Source organism: Zea mays, chromosome 2 (genome assembly GCF_902167145.1).
Source record: "Zea mays cultivar B73 chromosome 2, Zm-B73-REFERENCE-NAM-5.0, whole genome shotgun sequence".
In the NCBI taxonomy this organism is placed as follows: Eukaryota; Viridiplantae; Streptophyta; class Magnoliopsida; order Poales; family Poaceae; genus Zea; species Zea mays.
Window position 1 is genome coordinate 229,394,740 of NC_050097.1, and position 18,526 is coordinate 229,413,265.

The 18,526-nt window shown below is 42.2% G+C and overlaps 1 protein-coding gene across 4 annotated transcripts; it reads right to left on the minus strand.

Annotated features, from left to right (window-relative positions):
* Nucleotides 1-581: 581 nt before the first annotated feature.
* Nucleotides 582-7,900, minus strand: LOC100272738 (seryl-tRNA synthetase). Of its 4 annotated transcripts, none has more exons than XR_004855882.1 (13): nucleotides 7,614-7,900; nucleotides 7,437-7,507; nucleotides 7,169-7,336; nucleotides 5,706-5,811; nucleotides 5,122-5,315; nucleotides 4,605-4,708; nucleotides 4,339-4,522; nucleotides 4,075-4,254; nucleotides 3,741-3,962; nucleotides 2,537-3,658; nucleotides 2,198-2,447; nucleotides 2,059-2,110; nucleotides 582-1,766 (listed from the first exon to the last, which is right to left on the minus strand). XR_004855882.1 is itself a non-coding variant. In NM_001147191.1 (10 exons), exons 1-10 carry the CDS (start codon nucleotides 7,744-7,746, stop codon nucleotides 3,644-3,646), a joined length of 1,377 nt encoding a protein of 458 aa, NP_001140663.1. In that variant the 5' UTR covers nucleotides 7,747-7,827; the 3' UTR covers nucleotides 3,276-3,643. The 4 variants fall into 4 exon arrangements, 1 of the variants encoding a protein (NP_001140663.1); XR_004855883.1 differs by having other exon boundaries at nucleotides 589-1,106; nucleotides 1,685-2,110; XR_004855881.1 differs by having other exon boundaries at nucleotides 589-2,110.
* Between the last annotated feature and the right edge of the window lie 10,626 nt (nucleotides 7,901-18,526).

Genomic DNA, 18,526 nt, shown 5'->3' on the forward strand with positions numbered 1-18,526 from the left:
AGCCATCCTGAGAGCAGCATCCAGGTTGGGGCTGGTTTTATAAAAAAAAACAAAGCCATTACGATGTTTCCAAATTATCCATACTCCCAACCACAATCCATTAAGAACTTGTTCGGTTATTCCAATCTCATATAAATTGAATAGAATTGGAAAAAAATTATGAAAGATTTTACCTTGTTCAGGATTTAAACTCATCTAATCCCAACCCAATCCACATGGATCGATAGCCAATCGAACAAGCCATAATCTAGCCAGTAACCTATCTCGACCACTCCATATTCATCTACAAAATATAGACTCGATAAAGAGACATTTGGAACCATGTTCCCCAAAACAAAAGTTTTTAGGGAGCCATTTTTACATGCAAGGAGACCAAACAAACATAGCAAAATGTTTTCAGCTTTAGGTCGCAATGTTGAGGACCACCTAGCTCAGTAGCCAGTATTAGCCAGTAGTACCGATGTTACTGCTAAGACATCTAGCACTATATAAGGTTTCGACCTAGCAACAAAAGACAATAAAATGGTTATGACTGCAAAGAGTAGGGAGACATGCAATGAGGGGAAGGAACATGTATAGGATGCATCGGAGAGGGGACTTCTTTATACATTCAGTTAGAATCATCAAAACAACAAAAGAGCAACACACTGTTACCTTTCAAACAAATCAGTAAAAGAGGCGGACGGGGAAGACAAGGGGCTGCAAGGCGATTCAGGCCAGCCGTGGAGGATGGGCTGATGGGGCGGCTGCGAATGAAGAGGCCACAGCAGGAGACGAAAGGATCCTACGGGGGCCGGCGGAGGCGTCACGCGTGGCAGGGATGGTCGGCACTGTTTTTTCAAGCCTGCTCTTCATCTTCAACTTCTCGCCTCTCGGCGGCGGCAGCAACCATCAACTCATCGAATTTGTCACTCTTTCCCAAGATTATCTCAATCTGTGGAATTTGAGGTTCACGTTAGCTCAACCCTCAGGAAAAGAATTGCATGCAGTTTAAGATAGAATGACCAAACTGACAAACACCGCAAGTAGATAGTCCAGAAGTGTTAAAGCAGTAGTAGGGAAGTCCCTATATAAATCGTTCACATGTCGGCGGTACGGAAAACTCCCTGCATACAAAAGGAAACACTGAGAACTCTTTGTGTGTGTGGTAGTGAAAGTGAAGAGAGGAGCTCTACATGATCTTCGCTGGCAGTTTGAACCGCTTGAGTACATCAGCGTGCACCTCATGCTCACTCTCACTATCAACAATAGAATGGCAAACAAAGATGAAAGAACTTGCTAGCCATGGCATCACAACAAAGCAACTTTTTATTAGCTCAGTGAAAGGGGAACTACTAAATTTAACACAGGTAAGCGCAGCATCATATTTTCATTAGAAAAAGGTGGTTATGTTTAATTTAAACTTTAAATACAATAGATGCATGGTCCTACAAACATCGTCCTCAGGTTCAAATCCAGTCGCAAGGAAAATGAAGAACAGCCTTAAATCAGGGTATAACATCAACAGGACATGCAAAGTAGCACAAAAGAACAAGCACTTGTCTGAAATAACAAGGTTGGCGAATTAACACACATCAACAGAATACACTGCAGATCCCGTATTTCTCATGGAAACTGATTATTTTATATGTGATAGACCCCAGGGAAAGAAATACAGATAAAAATATAGCCCAGAGATCAATACCTTCTCATCTAGTTCATGGATGAAACTTTCTGTAGGGCTGAGTACTCTTCCAAAAGGTAGAGGGAATTCTATACCTCCCCACCTGCACAATTGATAAGAGTAAATCCAACAATGACAACAAGAAATGGTATCCCTGTTTATCAGATTCACTTCTTGAAGTTTTTGAAGGCTGTTGTGTCATCTAGTTCTCCTCTGATGTCCAGAGGATATGTCTCCCCGTTGACCATAGTGAACGGATTCATCTCAAGAAATGAGAAATCCATATGGAGATGGAGCATAATTATTATAAACATGGCAAATAAGAAAATATAGTGACATGAAAAATTCTTAATTCACTACAGCCAGCAAATAAACATTTCCCAAATCTGTGGTACCTTGGAAGACAGCAAATACTCCTTTAATGAAGTCGCCAATTTTTCTGTGTGCCTGATCAGCAAATAAGGAGTGCCTCCAATGTGAGAAATGAGTTAACATGGAGGTATTGAGGTTAGAACTGAGGAGAGCAACAAGTACCTCCAATGGATGGGTCGCAATCAAAGGAGCACATGAATCAGACGTCGTTGCCTCGTTGGCTTCTCAGTAGGAAGAAAAATAGTCTTAACTTTGTCCCAGTTCTCCTCGATCTCAATCCCTCCACACTCTGAGAAGCTGATGGTGCTGCCCAACCTCTCTGAAATAATCGAAAGCTAGTAGTCTTGATCATGTGGCACAAATGGCTCGACGATGAAGGTCGTAATTAAGCCTTGCAACCACCCATCTCAACCTAAAAATCAATAAATCACAGGAAACAGAATCAAATCATGTAGCTTGTCTCTAGGACAAGTTTTTTTTTCACACAACCAGCTGCTATACCTCAATCCCCAGCCGCTCCTTGATAAACTTCTTGACTTGATCGAAATCCAAGTTGAGAGCCACGAGACCACTCTTCCCAGGCTCCCCGAACAGCATATCATGCCTTGCGGAGCAAGCCAGGGCATGTAGAGTTGAGGTGGCGGGAGGTCGAGGCCAGAGACGATCCACGCTAACCGGTGCGCCCATCGCCACCATGCGTCCGTCGAGAGGGCCTCCCTGTGCGGATGCTCTTCACGAGACGCGCCGGCATTGCTTGCCTCGCGTCATAGAGGTCGAGCTTCCGCGACGCTGCGGCAGCCACCCCTGCCCCGAGCAGCGACGTAAACACAAGGGGCGATTCGAGGAATAAGAATAACATGGCGAGCGCGTCGATCAGGGAGAACGCCACCAGCACCTAGATCGCGCGGAGACGGATGCACAGAGCGCCGGCCCCAACGGTTTCCGCATTGCACCAGGCGCCACGGCCCCCCGCGACGCGAGCCCTAACCCTAGGAGGATGAGGCGGCGACGGGTGGGCAGACAGAGAAGTGTGGAAGGCTAGGCACGTGAGGAAGCTGCGTCGGAACCCCGCTCAGAGCGCAATTGAATGAAGATTTCACGTCTGGGACTTACAGGTGGAGGCACTCCCACCCCGTCAGAAAACGCTCTCGTGCGAACAATCCGCACCGGGTTTCAAAATAAGAGATGCGAAGGGAGAATCCAAGAACAATTCCAGGTTCCAGCCACAACAGCACTAGATGCCACTAACACAAGATGTCTTTTTCATTATCGATCACAAGTACACCAATACACCATCATTCAAAAAAGATGATATCAAATCCACCAGCAAATTGTTACTAATGTGCTACAGAGAACACTGGTGGTTTCGGAGACAAACAAGCAGCGTTCTGTGGCAACGCGATAAACACAGCCGGTAGAGCTGATGGTGGTCAAATATTCCAGATTTCAAGAAATGCTATTGCAATATAAGTATGCCAGGTAGGTCATTAGATAATGTGGCAACCAAGAAACCAAAATGGGTAAAACGAAAACCTGCAACGCCATAGTCATGCTATGGGTATTGTGTACTGGTAGGCCCAAAAATTAACATAGTGTTCCTCATCCAGCTCAAGCAGCATTTCCCTGCCAGAAGAGAAGCCAAAAAAGATCAGATGAAAAATGGATTCAAATGCTATTCTGGGGGTAAGCAGAGGCAGGATAACACCTTTGATTTGGACTTGTTTGATTTGGAGTCAGAAGCTTGTTTGACATCCAAAGGTTGCTTGAAAGGAAGAAACTCTATTCCACCCATATAAGGTTGCAGTGCCTTTGGCACCTCGACGCCGTCCTCCTTTTGGAAATTCTCCAGAATACAACAGAGGGTCCTCTCAGTGGCAGTCAAGGTAGAGTTCAGCATATGAACAAACTGCTTGGACTGCTCATCATTCTGTTCGGAAATGTTAAGATTCAGCAATTAGTAATATTTTAGCCCACTCTGGGTGAAGGTGCTGAGAGCAATGACACATCTACAATAATCTACGTGGCACAGAACCTTTTACCTTTTTCTGGCCATACCCAATTCCAAGTCTCCTTGACTGAAAGTCAGTGCAGTTTGAACAGGATACTAACTCTCGGAAGGTCTTTGATGCAGGGAACCATGCTTCCAAATCATATTTCTTAGCAGCAGCATCATTAAGAGCGCCAGAGACAATGGAAACAACTTGGTATGGTAGCCCAATCTGCAAGATGGACATTAAATAAAAATTTAGACAACTCAGGGAGGACAAACTAGGTTATAAAGATCACAACATACTGATTATTACCTCCTTATAGTAATCTTCTGAGTTTTTTAGCATCTCTTCATGCATCTCCCAAGAATCGTTGTCATTTGGGCTTGTAATGCAGAATTGTTCGATTTTTTCAAACTGGTGGACTCTGAAGATACCAGCTGTGTCCCTTCCATGCGAACCAGCTTCCTTCCGGAAGCATGTGGAGTACCCAGCATATCTATATGTATGTAATTTATTTATGATTAAATTTGATAGTGTGTCACTAAAAGATAAAGAAACTGAAGATCGAAATTACTCACTTGATTGGAAGTTCAGCAGGGTATATTCTATCACCTAAGTGATAAGCACATAAAGGCTGCTCTGATGTAGCTATGAGATATTTGTCTTCACCATCACCTGTAACCTGACAAATGAAACTGCTGGTAATGTACTTGTAATAAAAAATATGAGATACTATTATCAGAGAACTGACATATTTTGTGGATGAAACCTTTCAACAGATATATAGATAGTCCATAAAATATATTCAAAACCAAAGCTCAAAACTAAAACATTCATCCAAATAATCAAACTATTATTACGAGTAAAAACTATCATACCCACAGCAATCAAAATGGAACAGATGGGCTGAAAACAAAAAAAAAAATCAATACAGGAACGTATTATGGTAAAACCAATACATGAAGAGAATGTGATGTCTTTCTCTAATAAAATAGGGAAGCATAATTTACGTTAAGTCACAAAACTATGAATGTAGGTAGTTGTACTGTAACAACTAACAATATATGCACATAGGGAATATTTAATCAGACTTACTTTGTAAAGCTCCTCATCAAACTGGGCCAACTGGGCACATTTTGCCATAGTTTCCTTTCTCATGAAAAAGGGAGTTTGCATTGGTTTAAATCCCCGTTTTCTCAGAAAGGCTAGCCCAAAATTTATCAATGCCAGGTTAAGGAGGACACCTTCATCCTTTAAATAGAAACCCCTACCACCAGCCACATCAGCACCTGCAAAAAGTGTAAATAGGAAAAAGGTTGTGAGAGGCGAACTTGACAACCTGTTCCACAAATGTTCTTACAGCAAAAAAGCAAACAAAGAGCACAAGCACATCAAATTAGTTGATGCAGGATAATTGTTAGAAGCATGTTGAATATATAAAATGTGTGGAACCATGCATTCTCTAAGAAAGGGATGTTAAGTTAACGGAGACAGCATACAATCACATGCAGACATACCAGAATGCCAGCAACGAAGAAAACTAGCAAGTTACTCCAGAAAACAATCAGAAAGAGAAGAGAAATAGGCAATTGGTTTGTAATAACTTTGAAGCATGCTTAAACAAGCAATCACGGCGGTAAAAAAGCACATGTAAATAGAGAAAAGTTGAGAGCATATACCCTTCTCCAATGCGACAATGTCAAGCATCCTGCAAAGGTCCACGTGATTCTTCAAATTTTCCTCTACTCTCTTCTCTCCAAATGTCCGTACAATTTTATTGTTTGCCTACAAGTAGTAGTATAATCACTTCAGCTCAAATTTATAATAATTAGGTCAAAATCAGAGGGACCACTTGCAATTTCAAGACTGGGCCAGAATAGGAATGCAATATTTTTCTGTATCTTCACATAGAACCCTAAAGTACAATAGGAATTCCAACAATCAACGGGTGAGGCAATGTTTTCAGATCGTCCAATTAAACGCGATTAATCGACGGTTAATCGACTGATCGTAACTACATAGACGATCAGGGATAACAACGCAATCAGAGTGATCAGAAACCTGATCGTCCGAATAATCATCAGTTAATCGCAATTAAGCGACCGATTAGGTCGTGGACGATAAGTCTGCTTTGTTTGTGGATTTTCAGTTTCGGCCCACTTCAATTTTTTATCAATCGTTTTGGCCCAGTCCACCCCAGCCCACTGGTAAACCGAACGGGGGAAAACACACACAGGTACAAGCGCTAATTCCACACGCAGCCGCCGCTCTGGCTCGGTGCTCTGCTGCTCGCTGACTTCGGAGACTGAAGATTGAGGAACCCTAACACTGCAGCAGCACACGGGCAACAGCGGCACACCACTGGCGACGGGATTCAGCGCCCCCCCCCCCCCTCCATCCCCAGCGCGGCGAGGCCCTGCAGCAGGTAGCCATGTACCTCCACGGCGCCCTGCTGATGAGGTTTACCAGTCCCCGTTCATCATTTCGGTTTAGACTTTAGGCTGCAGATTTGCTGAATGCTGATAAGGTGATACTATGGAAGGATTTACTAGTTGAATAGCAAGAGAAATTAATCATGCGCTAGTCGACTATCTCTGTGCTGTTCGGTTTTGGTGTTCTTGTCATAAATTTATAATTCTTTAAGGATTATCAAAATTAGAAGTCAGATAACCTTAGCTAGCTTGACCTGATGTGGAAGCCTTCTCTTCATGACAATAAGATGGGGGCGTCCCATTGTGCAGGCAAGTAACGATGATACATGATACTCTGGCACTCTGCTAGCATACTCAACAAGTTATTTGATGTGTTGTTATATGTAGATTAACTTCCACAAGTTATTTGACTATGCTTTACCTACGCTAATGTCTGTAGTAATATATATACAAAAGCCTGATTGGTTTCCATGTGTCCGGACGATTTGGAGGTCTGATCGACTGATCAGAAAGCGATCAGATTAATCGACGGCTGATCAGCCCTATGGCAATTAGAAACGATCAACCAATCAGGAAACATTGGGTGAGGGTGAGAATCAGTGCAGGAGTTGACAGTGGAGCTAATAGTTAGGCTGCCACATTACAATCTAACAGTTACTTCAGTGGAAAGGAAATAGCCAGAACAAGCACCAACTAAATTTCCAGATCACCTCGTCTTCGCTGACTGGCACGGACTCATGCACGATGTTCCCAATCGTCGTGAGCTTGGCGTCGAGGGTGCTCTTGGCCTCCTGCACCTCAACTTCTTTGGCTGCCAACCTTTTCTTAATTTCGTCTGTGCTCTCCATGAGCTTCTTCGCTTCCTCTTCTTGCTTGCTCTGCAAAGAAACACGCCACCGAACACATACTCACACAAAACCCAGAACCCCGAGAAGGAAAAGGGATGATGAGTGCATCGCAATTCGAGACAGAACGTACGGCTTTGAGCTTGCCAATCTTCTTGCTGGTAGCGTTGAGCTCCTGCCGGATCTTGTCCAGCTCGAACTGCCCTGCAGCAGCGACGCGAACCACTGAGAGTCAGAGACCGACCGGGATCTGGAAGACGTTTGAGGGAGGGGGGCGGGGGCCAGGGTAATGAGGGGAGTGGACACTTACTTTCGCGCCATGCCTTGTCGAGGGCGATGACCTCGTCGACGAGCTCGACGGAGGCGAACCGGCTGCGCTGGGACTCACGAATAAGCTCCGGGTTGCCGCCCTTGTCGGTGCGGAACAAGTTGATGTCGAGCATCGTCGCTTGCGACGGCGGCGGCGGCGATGGGGTGAAGTCGAGCAAGGGAAACAGGCGGGCACGTTGCGACGGCGGCGATGGGGTGAAGCCGAGCAAGGGAAACACGAGGTTAGGGCAGGCTTGACGTCGCGGGTGAGCTTGGGCGCTTGCCCCTTGGCATGCTATTTGGGCCGACTAGTACAAAGAAGCTGAGCTGAGGGCCTGTTTCCTAACATGGTTTATTTACGGTTTCAATACAACTAGTTTTTTCTTGTGATTCCTTCCTTCACCCATACAGATATGAAGAATTTTTCTTGAGGCAGTTCTTCGACTCTGAATACGATACGATGAATACGCACAAAGACTACACTCTGGAATACCATTTATTAAATGAAAGTATGGCATTTGCCAAGTATGCTCTTGAATCCTTGACTTTTAAGCTCCCATTTGATACCGTGTACTTCAAATTTTAAGATTTAGTTAGCTGTTCTAACATGTTTTCTTTAATTTCCAAACCGAGAGGTAGTGCTATAACAAAACAGAAGGATGCATGCTTTCTCATAGAAGAAAGAGAGCTTGAACAATAATCTCATAGCTTTGTTTCTTTTCTCATAGGAACATATGTAGTTTGAATATTTTATTCCTAGCCCTGAATTATAGTTATTTTGTACACAATAATTTCTCACAATTAATTTTCAAATTTAAAGTGTTTTTACACTATATTAAAAATTATGTGTTTTTCTCAGTCACGCAAGAGAGTTATGTATCTTTGCATTAAGAAGAAAAAAAAGGAAAAGAAACCAATTACAACCACCTCAACCTCTCACACGCCATCTCTTTAAAAAAAGGGCAAACAAGCTAGGGACAACTCGCACACTACGACAAACTACCAATGCAACCTAGTCTATTGTCAATCCTCTCGCAAGGTTGTTAGGAAAGCAATAACTCTAGCCCCAACCAAGCTCTAGAAAAGTGTCTCTTTCTTTGCTCAGAGCATAGCCCTTTCCAAGTCAGGAGAAACCCCATCAAAACATAAGTGCCACGAAAGTTCTACGAGGTCCAGAGACAACGGAATTGAAACCTTTCTGAATTTCAACGCCGACTCTTTGGCTCCTCCTCTGCTGCCAGCTAGCAAAGGATTCATCCTCATTTGTAGGTGGTAGCTCTTGCAAATTGAAGTGGAGAAGAAGGAACCAAAACCGCCTGACATAAACACAACTTGTTAGCAAGTGTTCAATTGTGTCCTCTTGTTAATCACACAGGGGACATGCAGCAGGGTTGGTAGGTTACGTCGGGCTACCGATCTGCTGTCGAGCACCTCTTGTATATCACTAGCCAAATAAAGAATTTGCATTTGTTTGGTGTCCAAGATTTCCAAATACGTCCCCAAGCTTCAAAAACTACGGATCCTTGTAAGAGTATGTACTGTTCATAATATAACATATCCTTGTGGCTTGACATCTCACATTTTACATGCACATAATTATGAGCAAATGTGACTCTGAAAGTGCATTCATCCCTTTTGTGAGTTTTGGTGATTTGGGTAACAACACATTTAAAGGCCTAACAAGTTTGCTAAGTGTTTGAACAGGAGATTCAGTATGATGAACATACTTGAATAATGTATAATGATCAGTGAACAAAGATTCAACACAAGGTTAAATAACCAGTGAGACAATGCAAATGGATATAATATGATCTCTATATTGGTTTGAATATATGGACAATACCTGAGAAATCACTGCATACATATGATCAGAATAGAGGATGAAGTGATTAAGAGGATTGGTCAAGCCAAAGTGAATAAGATATGAGGAATCGTGAATTGGCTTGACCATATTACTATTTGTCCATATATGCTTCTATGAGAATCAAACTAGAGCTTGATTAATCTTAACAGGTATATGTAGAAGACATTCAAGCAAGGTTCACAATATTGAAGAAATGATTCTCGCAATGGATGCTCAATATGATGTGACTCGAGAATGGTTTGATAGGGTGCAGATAGCAAGGAAAGGGCTTCGAGGAACTAAGCGAAGGTGGAGGCCAAGCGACGGTTTGTGGACCGAGGTACCATGGCTAAGGTGAATAAGAGAGTACTTGCACTAAGTCGATAAACTAATCAGCTATGAAGAGTTATAATATGTTGATGTATCAGTAAGGTGATTTGAAGTCATGATTTGAACTCATATATGGTGAAATGGTACAAGTCATAGGGTTTGATTTGTGTTTGCTTCAAAAGGTGAGACAAAGATGTTTGTGATCCTTATGAAGCAATGCCATGGAGAAATCACACGTGAGACACCAATTACTCAAGGAGTTTACTTAATTATATTTTATTTAACTTGAGTATAGGAATCGTCGTACTATCAAGGGGGGTCCAAATAGAAAGTTGATGTTTGCCAAAGCTCAAGCCTCTATATTCAAAAGCTATTTCGAAAAATCAAAATCCCTTGGACACTCTGTGTCTGACTGTTGTTAGGATTGAGAAACTAAGTGTGTTCCTATTGAAAAGAAGTTGAGCTTTTTCCAACTGAGTTGAGCTTCTTCAACTGCAGTTGAGCTTTTTCAGCTGAGTTGACCTTCTTCAACTGCAATTGAGCTATTTCAGCTGCAGTTGAGCTTTTTCAACTACAGTTGAACTTCAACTGTGAACCTCTCTGACCATACTCTAGTTAAACTTGCCTCCGGACCAGTTGAACTGGGTTTTCACTCCTGAACTTTCTGATCAAGACCAGTTGGACTGGTCCCCAAGGGCGGTTCAACTGGTCCCTGACCCCTCTGCTCAGATTGTCTAGTAGTCTGCCAGTCAGACTAGCAGACAGGCTGACAGGTCTGCCAGGGGCAGTTCAACCGCCCCCTATGGCGGTTCAACCGGTCTTGGTCAGTCTGACCAAACTGTGCAACAGTCAGACAGGCTCACAGTCAGACCGGAGGCGGTTCAACCGGTCCTCGCCGGAAAAATCAGTCCAACGGCTAGTTTTGAAGCCCCATCTATATATATACTCACTCCTACCTCTTTTCCAAAAGGGGGAGCACGATTTGAACTCCATTTCTAACCTAAGAAACACCTCCACTCTCTCTCACACATCTCTTGTCTCTCCCATTTCAAATATTTGGAGAGAAATCTTTGAGTGAGTTTGAGAACTGCGGTTTTGTGCTTTATCTCTAAATCCCTCTTGCTCTTTTCCATTCGAGCTTTGGTACTACATCAAGTTCTTTGTGGATTCATTACTCTTAGAGCTTCTAGCTTCTAGACGACTAGGTGTCTCTTATGAGTCTCCAAATCTTGTGGAAGACCATGAGAAAGTTTATATTACCCGCTCGTTTGAGCAAAGATTAGGGTGTGGGCTTGACCTTTGTGGTCGGTGAAGGGAGGATTAGGGTTGAAAGAGACTCGGCTCTTTGTGGGCGCCTCAACGAGGAAGTAAGCACCTTTTATGGTGTGACCGAACCTTGGGATAAATCTTGTGTTCTTGTTCATTGTGTTTGTTCATGTTCTTCGTTCTCTCACCATTCCGTGGAAGAACTGTTCATATGTTTTTGGTGTGTGGATTTTGAGAAGTGCCCTTCTCAGATCTACTACTTTGAACCATGTGGATCATCTAAGACATCCCATTGGCAAAGTTAACTGGGTGAATTTTGAGATCAATTCAGTTTTATATCTCATTCTATAGTTGCGCTCGTGCAAACTGGTTGAACCGGTTGAACCGGTTTTACCCAGTTTGTTTCTAGTTTTGTTGAAAAAGTTTCTGCTTGCCTATTCACCCTTCTATAGGCAACTTTCAATTGGTATCAGAGGCTAATCCTCGTTCTAACGCTTAACCGCGTGAGGAAAAGATCATGTCGAGGGGACTAAGAAACGAAAGTGCTTCTAAGCTTGAAAAGGTTGAGGTTGTCTTGACTCCATCTTTTGGTGCAGATGTTGATCCTAGGGCAATAGACCTTGCCATGAAAATTGCCGAAAGAATGTTCCTCAAAATGAAGAAAGATGAGGCGAAGAACAGGATTGAAGAAGAAGAAAATGATCGATGGGGACCAAATGACGAATCCACCTCTTCATAAGGTTCGTCTTTCAAATCCACTTCTCATATGTGCTTTGTCGCTAATGGGAGTGACAGTGAAAGCGAAAATGAGGATGAGGAGCAGCATGAAAGTGATAGTGAAGATGAGGATGATCTTCAACAATTCTTCGCTCAACTAAGCAATAAAAATAGATTAGCTTGCTCAAACTCATGAAAACAGCAGAAGAACAAAAAGAAATGCTTCATAAGCAAGAAGATTTCCTCATCAGAAAAATGAAGACTTGGAGAAGTTGACCAAAGAGCATGAGAAGCTGAAGTGCTCTCGTGATGATTTGGTCCAAATGTATGAAGACATTTCAATTGAGCAAATTAGAATCGTTAATCATTCATCATATATTGCTTAATTAGAAAATAAAAATGTTATTCTCAAGGACACGATAAAAAAGCTAAATATAAAATCTAGCTTTGCAAGAAAAACATGATATGCTTGTGTGCTCTCATAATAAATTTATGGATTCACATATCATGTTAGAAATGGCTCATGAGGTTGTGTTAACTAATTTGAAATTATACCAACCTCACATATGCACATGTGTTGAAATTGAAACTATATTACCATGTGCTAATAATTGTTGTTATCAAGCAAGCCAATTTTCCATTGAGCTAGAAATTTCAGGAATTAGTGATATTTCTATCACACAAGAAAATAAAGAGCTCAAGGAAGAAGTTGGAAGGGTAAGAAGGAGCTTAACTCTTTTAAAGGGAAAGTGTCATCCTCAACATTATCACGATAACCGTGCTAACATGGTGAAGAAGCTTGAGAAGGAAACAACGGTAGCATGCACAAACCCCCTTTAAAACAATGCTAAGTTCCCTAAGAAGGACATGAGCAAGACTCAAGGTGAGAAAAATAATGCTCGTACTATTTGCTCTAACAATGTACCTATGTGCTTCAACAAAGAAAGGTCAAAGAGAAACGATAGGAGGTGTTATGGATGCAAGGAGAAGGGTCATGAAATTGGTTCATGCCCCACATGAAGAACCAAGACCTTGCACGATCAAGAAAGATGATCATCAAGAAAGATGAAAGCAAAAGGCAAATGCATTGCAAGGACAAGCACCACATTTGCTACAATTGCCGTAAAAAAGGTCATTTATTCAAGGTTTGTCCAAAGGGTAAAACTCTGAAGCCTAACTTGTCAATACATTCAAATATGCTTAGGAGACCCAAATTTGAATCTTGTGCTAGAAAGTTGATGAGTTCACCACATTCTAGGACCAAGGCTATTTGGGTGCCTAAGTCCTTATTGACTAACCTTGATGGACCCATCATGAGATGTGTACTAAAATATGTTTGAAAGAATTTATAGGTACCCAAAGATGATATGAAGCTTTGGGGTGCTTGAGCGGTTTAACTCAATTCTTATATCAAGCTATTAATCTTACATTGACTATTCTTTTAAGATTGACCCAAAGAAGAATTGAGTTGTTATATCTCTAACTTTATATTCATCTCTAGCAAGAATTTGTGTTGTAGGGAATAAGGATTAACCTTTGTGGGAATCAAGCAAAAGGCCTACAACTAAAGGATATCCAAAGGATGAGATTGTGCCCTTTCAATTGGTAAAAACAAGCATTAAAGGTTAATCTTCACCTAAAAGAAAGATTAGGAATGCTCAAGGCAAAGGTATGGAACTAGTTGTTTCATTTGGTATGTGATCAATAATAGTTCCTTTCAAGTGGCATTCTTTCAATTGGTGATAATTTATTCCATGGAAAGAAATGTCAATATGAAGGTTAAATTCCTTTTGGCTTAAATATTAAATTGGTGTATATTGTTAATTCACTCCTCCATGTGCACTAACTTAAAAAGAATTTAATTTATGCCTTTATGCCTCACAAATGATGATTTGTTTGCAATTCATATCTAAAGATCACCATTCATTAAATACTTCATTGTACTACTAATATCTCTTTTCAAAGTTTTTGTTAACTAGTAATAAAAGGAAAAGAGATAACAAGCTAAAGAAGGAAGTCTCTGCAAATGAAGAAAAGAAGAATACTTAGATGACACCATCTCATATAGTAAGATCTTTCAATTGATATAACAAATAGTACGTTCTATATGGTGGTAAGTATTTGAAAGTCGGCTAGAGGGGGGTGAATAGGCAGAATCTAAAAATTATAACTTAAAACACACTACAAGTCGGGATTAGCGTGTAAACTTAAACCATTTCAAATTTGTCATGCTTTGACCAATATATGTAATGTACTCCTCATGAGACTCTTAACTGAATTGAAAGTGCCTTTGGCAAGTCATTCAAATACTTGATGCACATATCTAGTGGGAGCACCTTATATATATTGTGTTGTAGAAATAAGTTTCCCTTGAGTAAGCTATCCTAAGACAGTCCATAATGGTAAATTTGTATCTCATTCATATGGATTTTAATCTTTGTTTTCTAAATAGCTACTCTTGATGCAAATTAAAATTCCCTTATCGTTAAATCTAAAAGTGCATAAGAATCTTTTTTTGTTGATATTCATCACATGCATATGCACTAACATGGATATTATTTTTAAACTGTAAAAGATGCAATTAGTGATCCATACTCTCTAAATTTTGGAAACCTACAAATTGATATTTTAGGAACCTACTTCAATCAATATCTATATGCTTCACACTGGATTGGATCACTAAGTTGTAAATTCCATGCATAACTTGTCCTCATTGGTTAAGATATGATATGAATGCTTGTGTGACTAACCTTGATATGCTAGGTGCACTCAAGGTCAAGTGAGGTACATTATCAAGAAGACGTTCACCAATGATGATTTATCAATAAAAGTTAATGCCAAGTACAAACTCCTAAGAAACAACCATGGAAGAAGGGCACTTGGCAGCAACCCATCCAAGCTCATAACAGGATCAAGATGGGTTTTTTGAAGAGCAAGATAAGAGAAATGTAACAAAAGGAGAAAAGACTCCTATTCTTAACTCTAGCTCTTATCTGTGTGATTAAATATTGACTTGAAACCACGTAAGATGGTTGTCAAGTATATGTGGGTGCCTACACAAAGAGAAAGGCCACAATAAGGATTGTGTGGTTACTCAAGGTTCTTACTACTAATCTCAAAGGACCAAATTTAAATTGGGTACCAAAATATGAAGCTTAAACTTGTTTTGTAGGATCACTCCTTCAATGGATCAAGTTGGGTGCTCGATAATGAATGTATAAATCATATTTGGAGATAGTAGCAAGGGTGGTAACAACTGAATCTCAAGTGCATATTATTTTCAAATTTTATCTCTTTTGTGAATTGTGTAGCCACTAAGAAAAAAGAAGCACTTGAGGATATACATCAGTTATTGATTATGAAATAAAGGTCCAATTGGAAGATAAATGAATATTATCATATGGTCGACAATCCAAAATTATGTGATGTATTCTTTCTCTCTAGTCAATTTGGATTTGATTCTTCTATATTAGACACTCACCATAATATGGATTAAGTCAGCCATTTAGACTTCATTGAATAACCATGCATATTATCCATGTCATTCAAAATATATTGTGCATGAGGGCTAAAGGGAAATTTAGTCCATATTATGAGGTTTCTCTATTTTAGCAACTCGCTTGCTATCACACCCAGTTTTGGAAGGCAAACCGAATACGAACCATGTACGTGCCAGGATCAGAAACTCACGTACACAACGATTACATAACTGGACATCATCACACTTTGCTCAAAGTAAATAGCAGAAAGGTACTTTATTACATCAAGATGTCAAAGACATCCACAGAGTCTATAACATAGTCATTATCATAATCAAAGTGCGGAATACGAAACGTAGAAGATAAGGCCTTCATAGGCAGCTCACTGGGGTTTGCCACTAAGATAACTAGAACTCGTCGTAGTCAAAGTCCTCCATGTTGCCAGCATATCCTCCTGAGCACTGAATATAGTGGGGACAACCTAGGGTGGGGTGGTTTTTAAAGCAAGGGTGAGTACACATCAACGTACTCAGCAAATGTCCCGTTTGGCTAAAGTGGACTAGCTATATGTGGAGTTAAGGTTAAGCAGTTACTTTTAGTTGGTCAAGTATTTATTGCTATTAATAGAGCCAGATTTTAGTAATAAACCCAGTTATTACCCAAATGTACTCCCTCCAAGAGGAAATATCAGAGATCATAATTATAACCATCATCTTTAAACATCATCATAAAAGTTTCCAAAGTTCTTCTAATCAAAGAGGATCCCAAGGTCGCTCTTAACCGTGAGCACGACTGATATACCAGTTTCTTACACTCTGCAGAGGTCGCACACTTTACCCACAAGTCGTGATTCATGTTTTGCCCAGAGATCATGACTCTCTATTGATCACTACCAAGGTGACCTAGCAGGGTCTCACTATGTAGCCTTTACAAAGATTTCCCAGAGGTCATAGCCGCCAGTTAGGTTTCTCCAGTTTGATAAACACAGTACCTCTCCCCAAAGGAAGGGTGACTAACAAAACCAAATCAAAGAACCTCTGCAACCAGCCTCGGCAGAGCAAGTACTATACCCGAACCCCATTGATGGCCCTACGGTGAAGCCAACTACACATTAGGTTCCTCTAATTAATCAGCTAAGGGTGTCCCATTCCACCCTCATGGTTGTACTGTTATCCCGGGTGGTCACTCCACGAACAAGTCCTTACGGAGAGGTACTCAGAAAACAACCTGAGTCCCCTAAGTATCACAAGATCATCATCGGGATAACATCATTGTATCATAAATATTCACATCATGTTTTTTGATTAAGTTAAAGCAATAACATAAAGCTAACCATGATAACCCAAAAGGTAAACAAGGATAAGGTAAATACAGACTAGTCAATCCTTAGGTTTCGATAATGTAATGCGGGACGATGAATTATAAGTATGTAGGACATAATAGGTCAGAGGACACTTGCCTTCACTAGGTTGTTGCTTAGGAAGATCCTCGACAACACGCTCAGGAACCATGGGTTGCTCATCGTCTAAATAAAGCGATCATACATTCAACACATTTGGAAAATGACAAATGAACAACACACCAATCATGTACAAACGATGGAACACATCTCAAAAGGAAAAGTATAAACTCAAAAGGGAGTTTAGGGTATAGGGTGAACTAATCACATTTAGTAGTTTGTTATTCTCTAAGTGTTGTCTATCTCCATGATTACATAATCTAATTCTACTCATTTTAATGAAACATAAAAGTTAAACCAGGGATAGATTCATATACTACATATTATTAATCTCACAAGATTAAATATCCATTCACCACTAGGGCTTTCCTTTTTATTTATCTTATTAAACAAATAAATTATCACATAAACTAACCTATAGCCTAGTCATAAAATTAGAATGCACAGACAGAGGATGAGCATAATTTATATGAATAGAGAATATTTCTATGAACATTTTGCAATTTGAATCACTAAATTTGGAGCTCATATGAAAAATATGAAATAAACAAGTTTTGAAGTTTGAAATACAAAATTAGGTCCAAATATGTGATTATTTAATAGGTCGTGGTTTGTTTATAAGAATCCAGGGGCCTACGCGCAAAACCCAAGGACGACGGGTTGATTCTCGGAAAACCGAGGGTTTCTTTAGCAGCTTTACCACGCGAAGGGGTACGGGGCTATACTGACTGTCTGATCTCTGATCAAAAGCCCATATTAGAAACAGCGAGCGAGGGCGCAGGCGTGCGGAGCGCGGGAGCCTGACAGGTGGACCCAGGGCAAGGCGAGTTGCCGACGCATCGGGACCACGAGCCAGCGGGTTGGGTGGGTGGCTTGGGCGTAGGGTGAACTGACAGAAGGGCCCCAGCAGAATGGGGACCGTTGACTAGTGATGGTTCCGGTGTGGGGTACGCGGCGCGCGATACTGACACGTGGGGCCACGGGGCTCCACCGGTCAACGATGAAGGGTGAGGCGCGGGCGCAACCTGGCGGGTGGGGTCTACTCGTCAGAGGTTCGGAGGGGAGAGTGAGAGCAGCGGTGTGGGAGAGGCTGGCCTGAGGGTCCTAGGTGTCAGGACCTTCGTCCTCCTCCCGCACGCGCACGGCGCATAGCGCCATGACCGGAATCGGCGAACGGCGAGGGTCGAGGGCGGGTCAGTCGGCGGGGATCGCTCGGGGTGCTCGCCTCTTTGGCGTGACATAGCCCCCAGGCGCATTCTAGCGATGGCAGAGAAGGTAGGGGAGAACAGACGGGGAGAGAAACGAGGGAAAGGGGATTAGCGGTTCTCACCCTCGGTGGAGCTCGGCCGAGCAGCTCGACGGAAGGGCGACAGTGCTCCGAGCGTGGCAAGTGCATAGGCGATGACAGAGGTGATCCCAAGGCTCGACAATTGCGCGGACGACAATGCTCCTCGACGAACTTCGGTGAGGCACGGCGGGCGAAGGGGGGAGGAATTGGCTAGGGGATGTGGCGGAATGAAGCGAGCAGGAGGAGGAGATGACCGTCGGGGGGGTTTATGCCTCGGCTCGCGATCGTGGCCACGATCCTCGTGGACGTGGGCACGACGGGCACGGGGCGCGGTTGCGACGAGGAAAGGGGGGGAAGCTGACAGGCAAGACCCATCCGTAAGTGGCTACGCGCGAGCGAAGCGCCTGGCAGTCGGGTCCTACACGGCAGCGAGAGCAGAGGGGCACGCGCGGGCACGCGGTTGCGCTGATAGGGCAGGCCCACCTGGCGGCGAGGGCGGGGGAGGGGTGAGACGGGCGCGAGGTCACGGGCC

Bases quoted from the DNA above. Each gene is read 5' to 3' on its own strand.
- LOC100272738 (NM_001147191.1), bottom strand. From the start codon at position 7,746: ATGCTCGACATCAACTTGTTCCGCACCGACAAGGGCGGCAACCCGGAG. The intron at 7,337-7,436 runs GTACGTTCTGTC...GTTTCTTTGCAG, and splicing joins AGATTGGCAAGCTCAAAGCC to AGCAAGCAAGAAGAGGAAGC. The intron at 4,709-5,121 runs GTAAGTCTGATT...TTCATTTGTCAG, and splicing joins TTGATGAGGAGCTTTACAAA to GTTACAGGTGATGGTGAAGA.